At 35.4% G+C, this 18,493-nt stretch overlaps 2 protein-coding genes across 2 annotated transcripts; both read left to right on the top strand.

Moving 5' to 3' along the window:
* The first annotated feature begins 5,548 nt into the window (after positions 1–5,548).
* On the top strand, positions 5,549–9,737 carry arr3a (arrestin 3a, retinal (X-arrestin)). Its single transcript, XM_067399311.1, has 15 exons — positions 5,549–5,559; positions 6,617–6,647; positions 6,760–6,820; positions 6,908–6,952; positions 7,058–7,251; positions 7,409–7,468; positions 7,551–7,627; positions 7,719–7,854; positions 7,938–8,022; positions 8,420–8,492; positions 8,605–8,742; positions 9,004–9,087; positions 9,348–9,371; positions 9,458–9,507; positions 9,639–9,737. The coding sequence occupies exons 1-15, from the start codon at positions 5,549–5,551 to the stop codon at positions 9,641–9,643; spliced, it is 1,074 nt and encodes a 357-aa protein (XP_067255412.1). The 3' UTR covers positions 9,644–9,737.
* A 2,830-nt stretch (positions 9,738–12,567) lies between these two features.
* Positions 12,568–17,988, top strand: LOC137028358 (solute carrier family 35 member F4). Its single transcript, XM_067397117.1, has 7 exons — positions 12,568–12,640; positions 13,219–13,531; positions 14,641–14,857; positions 14,977–15,102; positions 15,463–15,655; positions 15,925–16,014; positions 17,741–17,988. Exons 1-7 carry the CDS (start codon positions 12,568–12,570, stop codon positions 17,986–17,988), a joined length of 1,260 nt encoding a protein of 419 aa, XP_067253218.1.
* Positions 17,989–18,493: the final 505 nt, after the last annotated feature.

Here is an 18,493-nt window from a genome sequence, read left to right as displayed (position 1 = left end):
TGCACATGTAGCCTACATATTAGAAAGTGCTGGCAGTCACTCAAAATAAGAACAGGCATATGAAGTTTGACCTTAGTAAATGTTAAGGATCCCAAAGATCTGGACAGTGCTCAGTACGTTCCTGGCATGTTCCAGGGCCAACGACTGCGATTAAGCTTTTTAATCTTTGTTCTGGACGATGAGAGTGAATGTCTAGATTTAAAAACTTTAATATGCTGTACATTACTTCAAATTTGTCACAGTTATAATCTGTTCGTATGAGTTTTCATGGACATTCAGTTTGTTTTCTTTAGTCACATGCCTTCCTTTGTTCAGTTTTTCTGCCACTCTTTAGTAAGATGATTAATTCATCACAGGTGTTTGCCATCATTACCTTGTTTGCCTCACTATTTAAGTTGCTGTCTTTGTTCACTCTTTGTCTGGTCACGTTCCACGTTTCCAGATTTGTTTTTTTGTTTTTACTTATCTTGTTTGTATTGCCTTATGAGTGGATTATTAAAGATGTTATACTACCTGATCTTCCTCTTCATTGTGTGTTCCTTGCAACCGCTGGTGACAATATTTTTTATTAAAAGCATGCACTGAAGGTGTATGAAAAACTTTTGAATTAAAACTTTCTCCAAGCATTGTGTTAAAACAATGATCACGACCTTTTCTGATCTTGGGTTGAACACAAATTATGATTTCACTTGTCAATTACCAAGTTTTTTGGCTTTATAATGCACATTATAGGGTGCAGCCTGTAGGGGTGTCCCGATTACCTTTTCTCTGTTTTCATAAACTCTTTTTATATATATTCTTTGAATTCTTTTAAATTTGATAAAGTACTGTGGTTAAGATGTTTTAAAAATGTAACATAAAAACCCAACAAATGGTGCTTTTGTCTAATGTACTGTGACAGTGCTCTATTTTTTAAAAACGGGGTGATGTGCGCGTTGCGCTTAAGGTTTACCACCTCTAAGAGAGTATAAACACTAGACACCGGTTAGTTCTAATGTAAAGTCACAAACCTGAAAAAAACGCCACGTCATGGTCTCGTCACATCTTGGCACCATGCCAGTCCACCACACCAGAGTCACATCAAATCATGGCCGCCGTGCCAAAGTCTCATCATGTCATGATCGCCACAGTGGAGTTTCGTCACATCATGGCCACCATGCCAGAGTCTTGTCACGTCATAGCCGCCACGCTAGGGCCATACGTACCAAGCTTCAATAGCCGTTCGCCATGGATCTCCTTGATCACTGGATCAGTCCCAGAATGAAGGAGAGTGACCGCTATAGTGTGATGGATCCACAACTTAGGTCAGTGCAAGTGGCTGGCATAGTGGTCTTCAGAACCACCGTGGTGGTCTTCAGTCCCATCTGCTCTGCCTGTGGTGATCTTCTGCTCCGTCGTGTTGATCTTCTGCTCCGCATGTACCACTATGTTGGTCTCCTGCTTTACCCTGGTGGTTTTCTTCAGCTCTGTCCTGGTGGTCCTCAACTCCATCTGTTTCACCTTAGAGGTCTCCTGCTCCACAATGGCTCTCTAGACTGCCGGCTCCACCTTGGTCTCTAGGCCCACTTCCATGTCTCAGACCTGACCCTCTATCCCCTGTTCCACCTCTGCTCCAACACCCTCCCTGACTTTTTAGTTTTATGAGTTTCTGGAATCCTTAAGGAGGTATCTTTAGGTTAAATTTAAAGACTTTATTTTCATTGTACTGCTGTGCAAATCAACTAAAAAGTGTTTGGTATCCTGCATTCTAAAAATGTTATGTTCTTCGTTTTGCATTAATGTTTTGTAATAAAGTCTGAATATTTAGTCTTCATTGTTTGCTCACTCTCAATCTGAATGTCCAGAACAACGATTAAAAAAGCTTAATCACAATGGAAGCCATGCTAAAACCATGCCTGGAAGGTGCTGAGCACCATCCAGATCTTTGGGATCTTTTGTCATTTACCAAAGTTCGGGCCAGAGTTCATAGGTCTTTACTTCATTTGAATGACATTGGTTTTGTCACAGAGGACTGCAAGCACTTTCTAATAAAGAGGGAATCCTACATGTGTGCTCAGGCGACACAATCCCATTATGGACAAAGTGGGAGTGTAGACAGATTAAGGGAGATTAAACTCTGAAGCAATCTGTACCAACTGTGGGTAAACAGCACCAGAACCAAACTGGACATCAGTCACCAAACAAAAACCAAAAAAACAACAACAACAACAAAAAAAACTGTTATATGGCTTTAGTGAGTATTTCATGCAAACAATGATGATGCCATCTAGGGAGGATTGGATAAAATGGTGTATATTTAGGAGGTATGGTGTAGATCCACTTTAAGTCATTTATTTACAATATTTTGGATCATTACTCAAAGTTCAAAAATATTTCAAAGACAAGACTGATCCACTATTTCAAACAAGTTTGAAAGGGTCTGTAGCTGGCTAGAAAAGTCATAAAAGTTTAGGGGGGAAATATTATACAGTCCTGTTCATGAAGGATACAAGAACTGAAATATCACTTAGTTTTCAGAAGGATTCTAACATATTTTCTGTGATTATTCACTCATTTAGAAACAAGTAATTCTTTATATGTGCACTGCAGTCTTTGACACGTTACCTGGGCTTTACCTCTTTCTCAACAAGCCTGCCCACTCCCTCCCCAAAGTGTAATTACAGCTGCCATTGAGCTCTTCTGTAATTAAATCTTTGGATTAAATCCTAAGTCTTCACACTTTGAACTATAAATGGACCCTAGATATTAGAAGTTAGGGACTAAGGTGTTACTGACTCATTTTATTTTCTAATTTATTTTTAAATATACATTGTGGGGGTTGAAAATGTGATTAATTATCTTACATAAAGTATATATATAGTTACATCATTGTAATTAAAATGTCCCCAATATAGTAAGATTTATGTGATAACTTTAACTTATTGCATTGCTTTAATTAAATCAATTATCCTATCATACTTTTTAAAGAATGCTTTGATAATTTGTTGCCGTCTAATATGTCCTAAATATAAAGATTCTTAACTTAATGTTTTGACTCGACTGTAGCTATTTAAGTGAATTCTTAGCAATAAGTGGATTACGCCCGAGAAATGTCCTTAGAGTGCCATTTCTTGCACCAGCGAGACACGCGCCATCTGATGGCTCTATCTGAACTCCTGGGATTGGTGGAGAGATTTTTCATTAACATGATGTAGTTGGACAGCCAGTACCTGATAGGAGGGAACAGATAGAAGTAAAGGCCATCTCAGTGAACAGTGACGTTAAGAGATTTACCTGGTGTTGGACAAATTGGGATTTCATAATAAGCTTACATACACCTTTTGTGCAAGGAAACACCTTCAATGTGTGTGGATTAAAAGAATGTAATTAAAATAATAAAGAAAACTATTTAATGGTCATCACTCAATACAAAAAGGATTCGTATAAGGAAAGGCTTATATGCCCAGGGGTCACTGGGTTCCAAGCCTGCTGGCCATCTGGAGCAACAAGACACCTGTTTTATCCTGGTTATTCTCTTTCTTTTTGGGTTTCCTTGATTAAGCAACCAACTTTCAATGTTGTGTAGGTTTAAACAAATAAATGATTAATAATGGAAATCATACAATATATAAATTGCATACAAACAATATATGCAGTTCTATATTAAGGTACTTTTCAGGGTGAATGGCCTATGTTTAGGCATTCCACTTTGTTCTGTGTACCAAATCGTATTACCGGGCATCTAAAATACTCAGAGGAGTTCCTGACATCACTCACGGTTGTTTTGAAGTTCGACCCATTCAGCCTTGTGTAATTTAAATAGGAAATATTTTCAGGTGTGAATATTTTTATATAATAAGTTTGTCACTTATTACTATTTTTTTATTTAACTGATTAGCATATACAAATTAACAGTCCTGACATAATGCTTTGACTATTATAAAAAGATAACTATTATAACAAATTTTTATTAACTATTATAACTATTAAAAGTTGTAACTATTATAAAGTTGAATCTATAAAAACATCCAATTTTACACACACACACACAATTGTTTTTTGTTTGTTTGTTTTTTGCCTTGTTTTTATTGTTTAGCATTTGAAAGGTGAGTAAAGCATTATACATAAATTATGGTTACATAAATTAGGTTAACTTAATGGTTTGGTGAAGTCGGTCAAAGGAATGCAAAAACATCCTCTTTCAAAGATCATTTCAATGTACAACACTAATTTGTAACATTAAATATGAGCATATTGTTTGTTATTAAACTACTAGAACAAAGGCTATGACATACATATATATATATATATATATATATATATATATATATATATATATATATATATATATATATATATATATATATATATATATATAAAACATAAAAAAAAAACTACAATACACTGGAAATACACTTAAAAACAAAAAAGACAGTTTACAGCTTCAAGTCAATTGTAAATCAGTCCCAATCCAGTCCCAAGACACTGTCATAATTCTATTGTTTTCTTGTTTAATGTTTTCCTTTCCAGGAATAGAAACGTCATACATTTAAGACGAAACCTCTGCAATCTCTCTGCAGTTCTTTGGTTTAATTCCCCATTTTTATTTATAAACATGTCGTAGCCCTAAATAGCAGGTTAAGTGTTTAATTGGATTAACAGAAAGACAACTGCGTCTAAATCAGAGCAGCACAAGCCAGCAGAGCAAAGGTCCGAGTATAAAACCCTGTGCCTCCGAGTGTCATCTTCACTCTCTGACTACACCAGACAGGCTGCGGATTACCAGAGAGAGGGAGCAGATCGCCCTATCACCCTACCAGTGAACAGGTAAGAACTCAATGAATTTACAATGAAAAAAAAAAAAATAGTAACAGGAATTCTGGTAACAAATCTTCCTAGAATCCTACTAAAGAAAGCAGGAAACTATTGTCTTTAGTACAGTATTAAATTGATTTCATTTATTTATTATCAGCAGGGTCTTGTGAATATTCATTTAGCCTGTGTGCAACCAATATTTAACTGCATTCAGATTGTCTTCCTGCCATTTAATTAGCATAATTGATATTGGACAGATATTGATTGGATTGGATGAGCATTAACCTCATGGTGTGCGTCTGAGCTGAGAGATATTAAACACATTAGATCTATGCGAGAAAAAATTCTCCACATGGTTCTTTTCCATTTATAAAGGCCAGAATAAGATATACACAGTGTTTGACAGCATAGCTATTTTTTATTTTGATCATTTCTATTTGAATATTGTGTTCACAACCTGGATTATTTCTCTTCATGTTATTTTTTTTTTGTCAAAATGTATCCCATCCATGAAATTTGCATGTAAAAATAAGCTTTAAGCCCAGATTATTACCACATTTAATCACACAAACACACATCATGTCTTGTAATAAAGAATGGGGACAAACACGCACATAAACACACTCACTCAGTGAGAGAGCCTCACATTTAGATGTCACCTTGACAACAGGCCTTTACATTTAAAAAAAAAAAAAAAACACTCTTCATAATATTCACCTTCTTATTTCATTTATTTCAGGAAAATCATTGTACAATGGCTGACAAGTAAGTATTCTTTCCTTTTTGCTTTCACCTTTGAGAATTGTCGTACTCACATACAGAAAACAAAAGGTTTTCTAAATATATTTTACTGTTTTATTTAGCCTTAGACTTGTTGTGCTTTTCAATACCAAAACAATTTAGTAAAGATTTGAAGAAAGCAGAAAAACAATTTAGGACTGATGAACACTATTATTGCTGGATCATACTTTTCACCATAGTATTTTCCAAGTGTGGAGTCAGTTCCGAGTAACTCTTTTTATATTTTCTATTGATATTGCATGCACTTTTTTTTTTTTTTTTTTTTTTTTTTTTTTTTTTTTGTCGTCACTTTCCAATTTTTTGTGCTTACTGATATATTGAAATATTGACCCATTGGGTAAAGTCTAAGCAAAGACAAAGGGTCAATCCAAAGTGCAAATAACAAACATTTTTAATATTTTAAATCATCTGAAAGATCAAAAATTAATAAGCCACTTTACATGTAATGTCAAAATAGGATTGGATAGGATGTTATTAATAAGGAAAATTGAACAGTAGAAGCATCACATACTGAGAAAAACAATTACTGTACACGCCGCAGTGAGGATGTTCTTGAAAGTTTAGAATAAATCTTATCAAGTAAGAACGTCCAGCATGAACGTGTCATAAGCCACAGTCACAATCAATTACCAGGCACCTTCTTTGGAGTAAACACAAGCTGCCTCCATTGATGGAGCCTGGATTAACAGCAGAGGGTAGCCCAGGACCTGGCTTTAAAGTTCCTTAAAATACTAAGCTTTAACAACGTGATGCACTCGGGGCAAAAAGGTCAAACCTGTGAACTCAAATACATTGTTGAGGTAGAGGTGGCTGAAGAGGTTAATACCCGAGGTATAGGACTAATAGGACAGCGGACACCTGCTCACTCCTCTTTGACACCTTCTGCAATGTATATATAGTCAGGCTTTACAGATTTTCATTTTTGTAACAGAAATTTTTTATCTTGTTTAATCACTGTTTACTACACCATCAACCATAAATCTTACTGTTCTTTTTTCTTTTTCTTTTTTTGTGTGTTCAGAGTTTACAAAAAGACCAGTGGAAATGGCCAGGTATTAACTGACTGTCTTATTTGTTGATTCCTCAATTTATTGTGACAGATTCATGCTTGAATTTTCATATTATGTGGAAATACGTGAGTGTAATGCACTGTTTATCTTTCAGCTCACTCTCTACCTGGGGAAGAGAGACTTTGTTGACCATGTTGACTCAGTTGACCCCGTTGGTGAGAAACTGCCTACATTTATTATTGAAACACAGACAACAGGTAATATCCAACAACTAAATTTGAATTGTTTCTTATTCTAAACAGAGGGTGTAGTGAAAATCGACCCTGCAGACCTTGGAGACAAAAAAGGTATTGTCGGTATTATAGTTTCTAAATAAAAATAAAAGTATATATAGAAAAGTATAGATAATAAATTATATATATATATACAATGCTTTATGTTGCTTCATGCAGTTTGGATTCAGCTGGCCTGCGCTTTCCGTTATGGTCGTGAAGACCTGGATGTGATTGGGCTTTCCTTCAGAAAAGACATCTGGATTCAGCACATACAGCTATATCCTGACGCAGGCCACAAACCCACCCTGACAGAGATGCACAACACTCTCCTGAAGAAAGCTGGAGAGCAGGGCCATCCCTTCACTTTTAATGTACAAACAACAGAATATTTCATTTACACTGTGAATCAGACAGTAACATAACTCAGACAATGATTAGGAGTAATCATTTTACAACTATTATTTGTATACCATTCATCACAAAAAAAAAAAAAAGTCTTCATATAACTGATGTGACTTTTTCTTTCAGATCCCTACCAACCTCCCCTGCTCTGTTACACTTCAGCCTGGCCCAGATGACAAAGGAAAGGTGAGATGAAATGAGAGCAAATTTATATTATCTTCAAATAGAAATGTGCTGAATGGACTTGCCCATGGCTCTGTTCTTGCAGGCTTGCGGTGTTGACTTTGAGGTCAAGGCCTACGTGGCCAAATCAGCTGAAGACCCCGATGAGAAAATCGACAAGAAGTGAGTGTGTTATAGGTTATTTTGCACATTTAATCCTTGTTAACTGTTTTACTGAATTGTTACAAATCATTTTTTCTGTTATCTACCTCAGGGACACTTGCCGCCTTGTTATCCGTAAAATCCAGTTTGCTCCTGATAACACAGGATCTGGACAGAAAGCTGAACTCTGCAAGAGCTTTATGATGTCTGATAAGCCTGTTCATCTGGAAGCCTCTCTGGGCAAGGAAGTATGTAAACTATGATGCACTGTAGGCTTTGATATTTACCAAATCAATAAGAAATTCATGTGTCTTTTTCCTATTGATGACAGATCTACTACCATGGCGATCCCATCCCCATCACTATTAAGGTCAAGAATGAGACCAACAAAGTTGTGAAAAAAATAAGGGTTACAGGTGAGATTGATCGAAATTGTGAGTCAATTTCAAGTGACTCACGATTTGTATGTGTAACAGGTAGAGTAATCCTGTCAATATTATGAAGTCTAACCCCTGACAGGGTGATTTGTACTGTGTATTGTACTGAAGGAGCTTAATTAATTACATTACTACTTCCATATAGATCAATAACTGGACATTTAAGTTGAGAAAAGAATGAGAAATAAGTACACTTATGTAGGAAATTGTTTGCCAGGGCCAACAGCGAATTAAACTAATTATTTAAATAATAAATTTAAATATATATATAATTATATAATGCCACCATTGACCAGAGTCAAGCATTCCATCAGGAGGTATAATAAATATAGCTGTGTATTTGAATGAACTGATGTTGTATTCATTACTCTTATAGTTGACCAAACCACAGACGTCGTTCTGTACTCAGCCGACAAGTACACCAAGACTGTGCTGAATGAAGAGTTTGCGTGAGTGTTATTTTCTTTGACTGTGAAATGCGTGTATGTCAGCCATACTGAAGATTTCTTCGATGATTAGTCATAAGTTATCTAACCTATATGATTCAAATTCTATCTGCAGGGAAACTATAGAAGGCAGTGCTAATTTTGAAAAATCCCTTGAGATCACTCCTTTACTGTCAAGCAACAAGGAGAAACGTGGCCTGGCGCTGGACGGCAGGCTTAAAGATGAAGACACCAATTTGGCCTCAACCACTATGTGAGTGTTTGTTGCATCTTTAAAACATGAGTTTTACAGAACATCCAATAGAAATGAGTAAATGTGCTCATAATCCAGGTGTATTTATTTGTAGGCTGTAATGAACTTTTCCTTATACATAACACATTCGCTAGGTGCTATACTGATGTGAACGCTTTAGTAACTATTACCTATAACTATAATCTGACTTGAGTTAATATATAAATGAATGAACAATGAGACTTTTTTTTTTTACCAGTTGCTTTTTCTTCCTTTCTTCAGAATAAGGACAGGAATGGATAAGGAGATATTGGGAATTCTGGTGTCCTACAAGATCAAAGTTAACCTCATGGTATCAGGTGGAGGGTAAGGATTTCTTTCTCTCAGATATCTCTCCAGTTTATGCTAAACTGACAATAATTTTTGGTTTCAATAATAATAACTATTATTATATTAACACGTATTTTTATTTATATTAAAATTGTATATTTAGTTATACACATAATATAATATCCATATACATTACTACAAAAATGCATACTAAAATACTACTACTAAAAATAACAATATTTGAACTAAAATTATATATACTTTATAATTATCTGTTTCTGCTCTCTCTTTTGCAGTCTGCTGGGAGGACTGACAGCAAGGTAAATAAAAGATTAGAAAACAGTTCAAATTCATTATGGGAAATAAGAAATGGCCTTTTATCTAACCCGTTGTTTTCTCCTTACAGTGATGTGACGGTGGAGCTGCCTCTGACCCTGATGCACCCCAAACCCAAAGGTAAACAAGCACCCTCTTTTCTCTTCATTCTAGCCATGGCCCACAGCAAGTTTTTTGTACAAACATGATCTTTTTTTTTTGCCATGAAGGATCTCACTCACTTTCGTTGTCTCCCTCTCTGATTATAACAGATTGAATGCCCGTATAAGATTCCACAGGACAGATGTTACCCTCGAGTACATTCCCTCAGCACTTTCACAGCGAGACACCAGAAGAAACGGCTCCCCATTAAGCAAAGAAGGTGTCTCAGACAATGACAGGAGTACCTCACAACAAAGAAAACACATCAGTATCACTTAGCAAAGTTGTTAGGTCATACTGATGGCAATAAAATGACGTGTTAAAACATGAATCCAACTTCAAGACAAATGTGTGGGGTGAATGGTTGCCTTGAGGTACACAGTCCAGGAATGAAGTGCTCCCTAATGGTCATTAACTTTCCTATAAATTAACCCAAATGTGTCTGAGTGATGCATTTCAAATGTATGGAGTTTGATCACCTTATTATATATGCTTGTGTTAACTTGTCTTGCCTAGAGTCTAGAGTCATTTAAACCAGCACCCTTAAATCACAGCAACTCATGTGACTTTGTGTAATGTTTGTTTTGTCATGTGTGGAATTTTTGACTCGTGAGTCATTAAACCAAATAAAATACCTCCAAAACCTCATGGACATTTGTGTTTATATGGATTACTATAAATGATAAAACATTTATAGAATTTAAACTTTGATGGTGAAGTAGCAAACTGCTTTTGTTCACTGATTTTCAGACTGACTTTTTGTTGGTCAGAACAATGCCCAGCTACTGGCATTGTTCATGTACAACTGACTTTAGCCACAGCCTTATGAAATCAACTGAAGATAAAAAAAGGCCCAGTTTCACATAGGGTTTAAATTAAGCCAGTATTAGGCCTTAGTTCAATTAGGACATTTAAGTAGTTTTTATAAAGGTACCCTGGACAAAAACATTACTGGTGTACATCTTGAGACAAAACAATGGTACTGATATATTTTAAGATGGCAGTGGCTATTTACACTAATTGCAAATAGCAATAGATGATATTTACACTAAGTGAATATTTTATTTAAAGTATGTTCTTTGCAATAAGAGTAAATAGTAATTAGTAAATGCTATCTTACTTTATATTGGCAGATACTATTTGCACCTCAGTATTTTTGTACATTAACAGGATGCAATAATATGTTTATATTTATTAAAATTATCAAATGGATGCTGCCTTATTGGGAGAATAAAAACCCTCCCTACACCTTCCCCTAATCCTACCCAACAAACACTTTTAATATTATTAAATATTCGTTTGAGGCAGATTCAAACCCTCGTCGATCGCATTAAAAGCCAGGTCTGTAAGTCTTATTCGCTATTGCTGTGCCACTGAAGACATTTATGCTGTGCATCTTTTTTAATACTTCAGTGGCCCAATCAGACAGTGGTATTAATATATAGAAGGTGCACACAGTGTCATTCACACAAACGCTAAACACCGTCATGGTAACACACATGAAGTTTTAAAAATGCAATAAACATTAATTTAACATTAGATGTAACATAAATACCCTAATGTACATAACTGATTGAAAAAAAAATAAGAAGAAACAAAGTTATTTCAACAAAAACACATCAAATGTGAAGTGTCAAGCAGGGAATTGTGGGAATGTCAAGTTACGTTTTTTCACTGTAAATAGAGAATGACTTGTTATTGTTCACTTCCAAAAACTGTAAATTTAATGGTATTTTACTGTAAAATCACATTAAATGTACCGTTAGATCTAATACAGTTATTCACCGTATATAAATGAAAACTTTTTGTAAACCAATGAACTGTTTTGTACCGTAGCATTTTTACAGTCTTTTACCGTTAAAATCATGTCCATTTTGTTTTATAGTAAGCTTAAATTGATAGTAGAACCATTGAAACCAATGGAGCTATACAATCAACTTAGGCTTACAATGCTTTTGGGAAATGCATTCGCATATGTTTGAATGGAAGTCAATGAAAAGTGCAGTGTGACCGCCCCTTTAGAATGGGACAAAACCGACCATTATTAAAATCTCATAAAGGAACAAAACCGACCGTCACTGAAATCTCATAATGGAACAAAAACAACTGTCATTAAAACAGTTCTGAAATCTTAGAATGGAACCAAACCGACTGTCATTGAAATCTTGTAATGGAACAAAACCGACTGTCATGAAGTTCTCTTAATCAAACAAAATGAACCGTCATTGAAATCTCATAATGGAGCAAAACTGACACTGAAAACCAACAACATTGAAATAACGTCACAAAACAAAACTAACAGTTTGAATCATTTCAAACTAGACTGTCATTGAAATCTCATAACGGAATAAAACTGACCATCATTGAGATCTTTTAATGTAGAATACAAAACCGACCATCATTGCGATCTTGTGACGGAACAAAACCAACTGTCATTAAAATCTTGTCAATGAACAAAATCAGAACAAGGAACAAAACTGACCGTCACTGAAATCTCATAACCCAGCAAAACCGACCGTCATTGAAATCTCGTAACTAAACAAAACCGACCATCATGGAAATCTTGTAACGGAACAAATCCAACTGTCATTAAAATCTCTTTAAGGAACAAAGCCGTTAAAATCTTGTTAAGGAACATAACTGATTGTCATTGAAATTTCGTAAAAGAACAAAGGAACAAAACCGCTCAGTCACTGAAATCTCATAATGAAACAAAACTGACCAACACAGAAATCTTGTAACCGAACAAATCCGACCATCACTAAATAATTTTTTTGCTTAAATTTTGATTTGACTAAAGTTTTCTATTTATTTAGTACCCACAACATACATCAGCACTAACTGTGATTTAACAGCATTTAGCAAGTGCAACTGTAAGCTGTTAAACCTTAGATTTTTAATTACAGGTGGATCTGTAGTAATCTGCACTTAGCATGTGTATTTACTTAAAGCATATTACTGGTATGAGAGTCCGAGCTCATAGAGGGTCTTAAAATCCTGACCTAAGGGTTAGGGTTTTTTAAAAGAGCACAACAAGCAATGAACAAACTCTCAGCCAAGATATCTCCCATCTCCGGACCCCTACCCATCACACTTCACCTGCCTACACCAGGTAATGTTTTTTAGCTTTGCGTATAGGCTAGTTTACTGTAGTTTTGATATTGTTTAGTTATTAATACAATCTTAAAAATAAAGATTCTTTATTGGCATCTATGGTTCCATAAGGAACATTTATCATCAATGGAACCTTTCTGTTGTGTTCGTAAGTGAATTATATTTTGACTACTATATTTTGAAGCGTTTTGTTCTGATATAATGTGTGTGAGAATGAATGTGAAGGAGTAAACAAGATGGATGAAGTTAGCTACTCCTGTCTCGTGTGTTTTATTGTTTAATAACTCTTGACAGATACCACATCTTTATAATGGAAAACGTTCCTGATATTTTTTAAAGAACAGGGAAATGTTCTTCACACTAAGAAAAAAAAAGGTTATTTTAAGAACTGATCACTGAAAGGTTCTTTGGGGAACCAAAAAATGTTCTTCTATGGCATCACTGCAAAAAAAAAAAAAAAAAAAAAAACACATTTGGAACCTTTATTTTTAAGAGTGTGTGGAAATATATCAGTTGTAGAAGTAGGAAAAGGTGACATTTGTAATTCTTTAAATGACTTGTCTTTGTTCTTCTTAGCAAGTGAGAAGGATCCTCAGGAACAGAATTTAATTCAGGATGAATCTGATGCAGAAAGACCATCTAAACATTGCTGCACTCGCTGGCCTTTCCGAGCTGTGCGGAAGGTCACATGTGGGCTCATTTTAGGGGCTTGTGTGGCTGTTTCCTGGGCCTGGGGTACTCATAGTGCTAAAGAAACTCTGATAAGACATCCCACCCCATTCTTTATCATCTGGTTCTGCAGCATCTGGAACATTCTCTTTTTTCCCTTCTACTATCTGTGTCATCTTCTCACAGAGAAACAGAAGCAGTTGCCAACCACCGAGTTCAGGTTAGAAGAAACCATTTAAAACGAACGCTGGATTGTTTTGTATATTTGACTTGCTCATGTTATGATGCATGTTTGGCCGTCCAGTATTAATTTGCTAGAGTGCTAAAGCAATTAAATCAAGTAAATAAACATTATTGTACAGTATATCATTCTTATTTTAACTTAATGTTCTAAAAGCTGTTTAGTGCAAGCTGCTTTCAGTCCCTAATCCTCACAGCTTTTAGTACAGCTAAACAAATGACTACTTTACATTAATGAATCTATGAATGGCCAACAGCCCATTATCAGTGCAAAGTCATCACTGAAACTGGCATGCAGTTGGTGGTATAACAGCAAAACCTTCAGCATTATCATTTGGGGATAGGTTACAGGCAGCTTTATTATAAATTGTACTGTGCATGCACAGAGTCCTGACTAAGCTGTGTTTTTGCACGGGACTTAGACCGATCTATTTATAAAGCACTGAAGCTACATACATTGATCTTTACTAGTGAAAGAATTGTGGATAGTGGTTTTTGTTGCAGAATATTAATAATTCTATTAATTATTTGACAACGGGACAGGATCAAGTTATTTAACTCTTTTTTCTCCAAAAAATATTTCTCAGGGTCAACCTATTTGGTTAATCAAGGGTGGTTGGGGGAGATGAGAGTTCACAGTTTACTTTATTTTGCTATTCTCACTTACATAAATTAACTATAGTGTCCTGCACCCACTAATGAAAAATATATCAGAAATATCAGTAATGTCTAAATAATTTTTGGTTTGACTGTATATTATCTATTGTAAAAGGGGAATTAAAGGTCCCCTTTAAAAATCAAAGATGGCACTGCTGTGAATAAAGTCACCCTGAGCCTAACAACGCTCCTTAACTGTTTTAAATTCACCATAAACCATGGCTTCTTGGTGCTTGCTTTGTTGTGTTATTGGACTTTTGACTCAAATTCTCATAATGACTGAAATAAAGCTTTTGTGACAACTTGCCCCAGTCTACCCTATCTCACTCCTGAAAGAATAAGTAATAGAGTGTTGTGTGAGCACGGTTTGCAACTTTGTCATTTTGATGTGACATGCTGCTGTATATATTTTTATTTTCTTTTGATGTACAGAAAATGTAGTCAGTTCCTGGGTGAAGAACTGACCGTAAGGATTGTTCTGAAAGGAGCAGCTCCATTCTCAGTGCTATGGAGTTTATCTGGTTATCTGTACTTATTGGCGCTTTGCCGCATCTCCAAAGTGGACGTAAGTGCCGTCGTCTGCTGCAGCCAAGCTTTTACATTCCTCCTTTCATGGATCGGACTCAAGGACCGCTTCATGGGTGTCAGGGTGAGCGATCAAACTGGATTAGTTTGCAGTATTTTTTTAATCAGCTGACTTGATTTTCACCAACTATATCCACTGAGGCAATCACAAATATTTATTTATTTATTCCAATTTCTATTTAGGTAGTAGCTGCCATCCTGTCCATCACTGGGATTGTTATGTTGGCCTATGGGGATGGTTTTCATAGTGACTCAATCACAGGAGTGGCACTGGGAGTTGGCTCAGCTTCGACTTCTGCTTTATTCAAGGTCGGCACTTTTTATTCATCCCAGAGACTCTTTCACATTTGAAAAAAAAAAATGTTCATCAAAATGATTCTTTCAAACACGTTCAATGTTGTTTAGTGACCGACTGTATATAATCAGTAGGTGGCGACAAATGTTGTGTTATGAATGAGTCATTGAATCATTCATTTAGCCCATTCGTTAACAACCTAGATTCATTCACAACTGAAACAATTATCATTCTTGAAATTACTAATACACTACAAAACTCCAGAAGAGTGGCTGAGTTAAGGATTTAATTTAAACCTGAAAGTGTCTAAACAATTGACACAATTTTTTTTTTTCTGCAGTTTTATTGTAACAACTAATGGCTTCATGTCTCAGGTGCTTTTCAGAAAGCGTGTAGGGAATGTCCATCCAGGCCCTGCCAGTGTGTTACTATCCTGTGCGGGTCTGTGTAGCTTTGTCCTCCACTCCTGGGTGTGTGTATTGCTTTATTTCACACATGTGGAATACTGGCCTCCCTCTCAGCAAATCCCCTGGGATAAACTCTGTGTCATGGCTTCTCTACTGCTTGGTAATTTATGCTTTTGTTTTCCACTATGCATTAGGATTGCACACATTTAATGTTTATAAATTCTGGAGTTAGAAAATTTCATATGATATTTTTTAAATTATATTATTGTTATTATTTATTTATATATGTATATTTTCATAATGTATTGTTGATATTATCATTAGCCTATTATTATAATATAATAAATATTCAAAACAAAATAGGACTGAATTTTATTTGTTTTATTGACATATAACTTTTGACTAATTTTTGCCCTGTTTTCTTCTAAGTTTTCAATGTGCTGGTAAATGTGGGAGGAATGTTTACATACCCTAGTTTAATTTCTCTGGGAATTCTCTTGACCATCCCAGCGAGTGCAGGTATGTATTTGTAGAGATGCACTGATACTAAATTTATCTGCCGATGCCTATAGTCAATTATTCAGAATGATATCTGCTGATGCCAATACCGATAGTTTGATTTTTTTAAAGGTGTTATAGAACGTCTTTTTAAAAGATGTAATATAAGTCTATGGTGTCCCCTGAATGTGTCTGTGAAGTTTCAGCTCAAAATACCCCATAGATTTTTTTTTCATTAATTTTTTTAACTGCCTATTTTGAGGCATCATTAAATACAAGCCGATTTAGGCTGCGGCCCCTTTAAATGCTCACGCTCCCCGCCCACGGAGCTCGCGCTTGCCTTTAACAGCATAAACACAGTTCACACAGCTAATATAACCCTCAAAATGGATCTTTACAAAGTGTTCATCATGCAGCATGTCTACTCACGTAAGTATGGTATTCATTTGGATGTTTACATTTGATTCTGAATGAGTTTGATGGTGCTCCGTGGCTAAAGCTAACATTACACACTGTTGGAGAGATTTATAAAGAATGAAGTTGTGTTAATGAATTATACAGACTGCAAGTGTTCAAAAAATGAAAATAACGACGGCTCTTGTCTCCGTGAATACAGTAAGAAATGATGGTAACTTTAACCACATTTAACAGTACATTAGCAACATGCTAACGAAACATTTAGAAAAACAATTTACAAATATCACTAAAAATATCATGATATCATGGATCATGTCAGTTATTATTGCTCCATCTGCCATTTTTCGCTATTGTCCTTGCTTGCTTACCTAGTCTGTTGATTCAGCTGTGCACATCCAGACATCCTGCCCTTGTCTAATGCTTAAACATGGGCTGGCATATGCAAATATTGGGGGCGTACATATTAATGATCCTGACTGTTACGTAACAGTCTGTGTTATGTTTTAAACAAATGAGATTTATATAAGAAGGAGGAAAGAATGGTGTTTGAGACTCACTGTATGTCATTTCCATGTACTGAACTCTTGTTATTTAACTATGCCAAGATAAATTCAATTTTTAATTCTAGGGAACCTTTAAGGAAAAAAAAAAAACCTCCCAAATATTGCTGCAAACTATACAGGGAACCCTCTCATTTGGTACATTAATATAATATTAGAGGTTGAAATGAACAACAGAGCTTTTTTTTTTCAGATATAATAATTAATTACACTCAAATAAAAACTGAAATGTTTGTATGCAACTCGGTTGCACATAAGGTAGTTTTCATAAACACTTGTCTTCATGACAGAATTTATGCAAGCCTACATATATAATAAACAGTAAATAAGCTCTAGTGTTTTTTATAGCTAACTAATGAACTGTGAACAATGGATCATTTTAAATGCAACGTTAAGTGACACTTTGTATACTTTGTGTGTAAATAAACTGAGAAATAGACCTTCAGACATGTGAAATAAAGCACTGCAATGATTTTTGTAGGAAGTTAGCATCACCCTAGTTCCGCAGCAAAAGACCCAGTAGGATTTTTTCCATTGGCATCCAACATGAATGAATGTATGAACACTTTTGAACCGAAAGTGCTAAAATGCTAACTTGTTTCCATGTTTTGGCCTACAAAAATATATCATCCCTGCAGCACACCATAGGCCTGGAAGTGTACAAATGATTAAGCATCAGATGTGTAAAGCACATTTAATTTCTATTTTTGCACCTTGCATATTTTTCCATGGTCAAGTCTATTGTCCTCTTTCTCTTTCTCACTCATAAGCTGTAGATACATTTGTGACCGTAACTCTGCACATTAGCCATGTGCGAGCAGCGGCAGCCAGCATCATCTCAGCAGGCTATCTCATGCTGCAGCTTCCAGAAAACTGGGATGAGAGCACTTTGCGCTGGCTCAGCACACTGTGGCGTGGAAACTGGCGAGAGGACAGTGTCGTCGGAGAGGAGTCTGTAGTGGAACCTGCTGGCATTGCACGAGCAAAACCCAAACCAGCTGTAGTGGCGCTCAGCTGAGACTATTATCAGAACCAATGAATTTGATTTGAGTGTTGGTTTGATAACATCATAAAATATTTTGTGTCTGATGTGTAAATGCAATTCTTCAAATTGTAGTTCTGTTTTCATGTTGATTGGTATTCAAAATGTCTTTAGCTACTGAAACACCAGATTCAGTGATGATGATAATAAGATTAGCTATAATAAAAATAAAATGTTAACACTTTACAATAAGGTCCAATTAGTTAGGCTAACATTACACTCTATATAGAACCATATAGAATGCATAAGCTAACAATGAGCAATACATTTGTTACAGTATTTATTAATCTTTGTTAACATTAATTCATAAAAATACACCTGTTCATTGTTAGTTCATGTTAACTCAGGTCCATGAAATAATAAACAGATACAACTTATATGCTTTAGAAGTACGCCTACTTTTTTTATTCATGTTAAATAATGTACTTAACTCATGTTAAAAAATGGAATCTTTTAGTAAAGTGTTACCAATAAAATGCAA

The sequence above is a fragment of the Chanodichthys erythropterus genome, chromosome 10 (assembly GCF_024489055.1).
Source record: "Chanodichthys erythropterus isolate Z2021 chromosome 10, ASM2448905v1, whole genome shotgun sequence".
Classification (NCBI taxonomy): domain Eukaryota; kingdom Metazoa; phylum Chordata; class Actinopteri; order Cypriniformes; family Xenocyprididae; genus Chanodichthys; species Chanodichthys erythropterus.
Note: the sequence above shows the minus strand (reverse complement) of the source record. Positions and strands in the feature narration are given on the sequence as shown.

What these genes read in the sequence shown, in the direction of transcription:
- LOC137028358 (XM_067397117.1), top strand. Translation starts at nt 12,568, where the DNA reads ATGAACAAACTCTCAGCCAAGATATCTCCCATCTCCGGACCCCTACCC. An exon ending in TTGCCAACCACCGAGTTCAG is followed by an intron (nt 13,532 to 14,640) that starts GTTAGAAGAAAC and finishes TTTGATGTACAG; the next exon opens with AAAATGTAGTCAGTTCCTGG. An exon ending in CATGGCTTCTCTACTGCTTG is followed by an intron (nt 15,656 to 15,924) that starts GTAATTTATGCT and finishes TTTTCTTCTAAG; the next exon opens with TTTTCAATGTGCTGGTAAAT.
- arr3a (XM_067399311.1), top strand. An exon ending in GATGAGAAAATCGACAAGAA is followed by an intron (nt 7,628 to 7,718) that starts GTGAGTGTGTTA and finishes TATCTACCTCAG; the next exon opens with GGACACTTGCCGCCTTGTTA. An exon ending in GTGCTGAATGAAGAGTTTGC is followed by an intron (nt 8,493 to 8,604) that starts GTGAGTGTTATT and finishes TTCTATCTGCAG; the next exon opens with GGAAACTATAGAAGGCAGTG.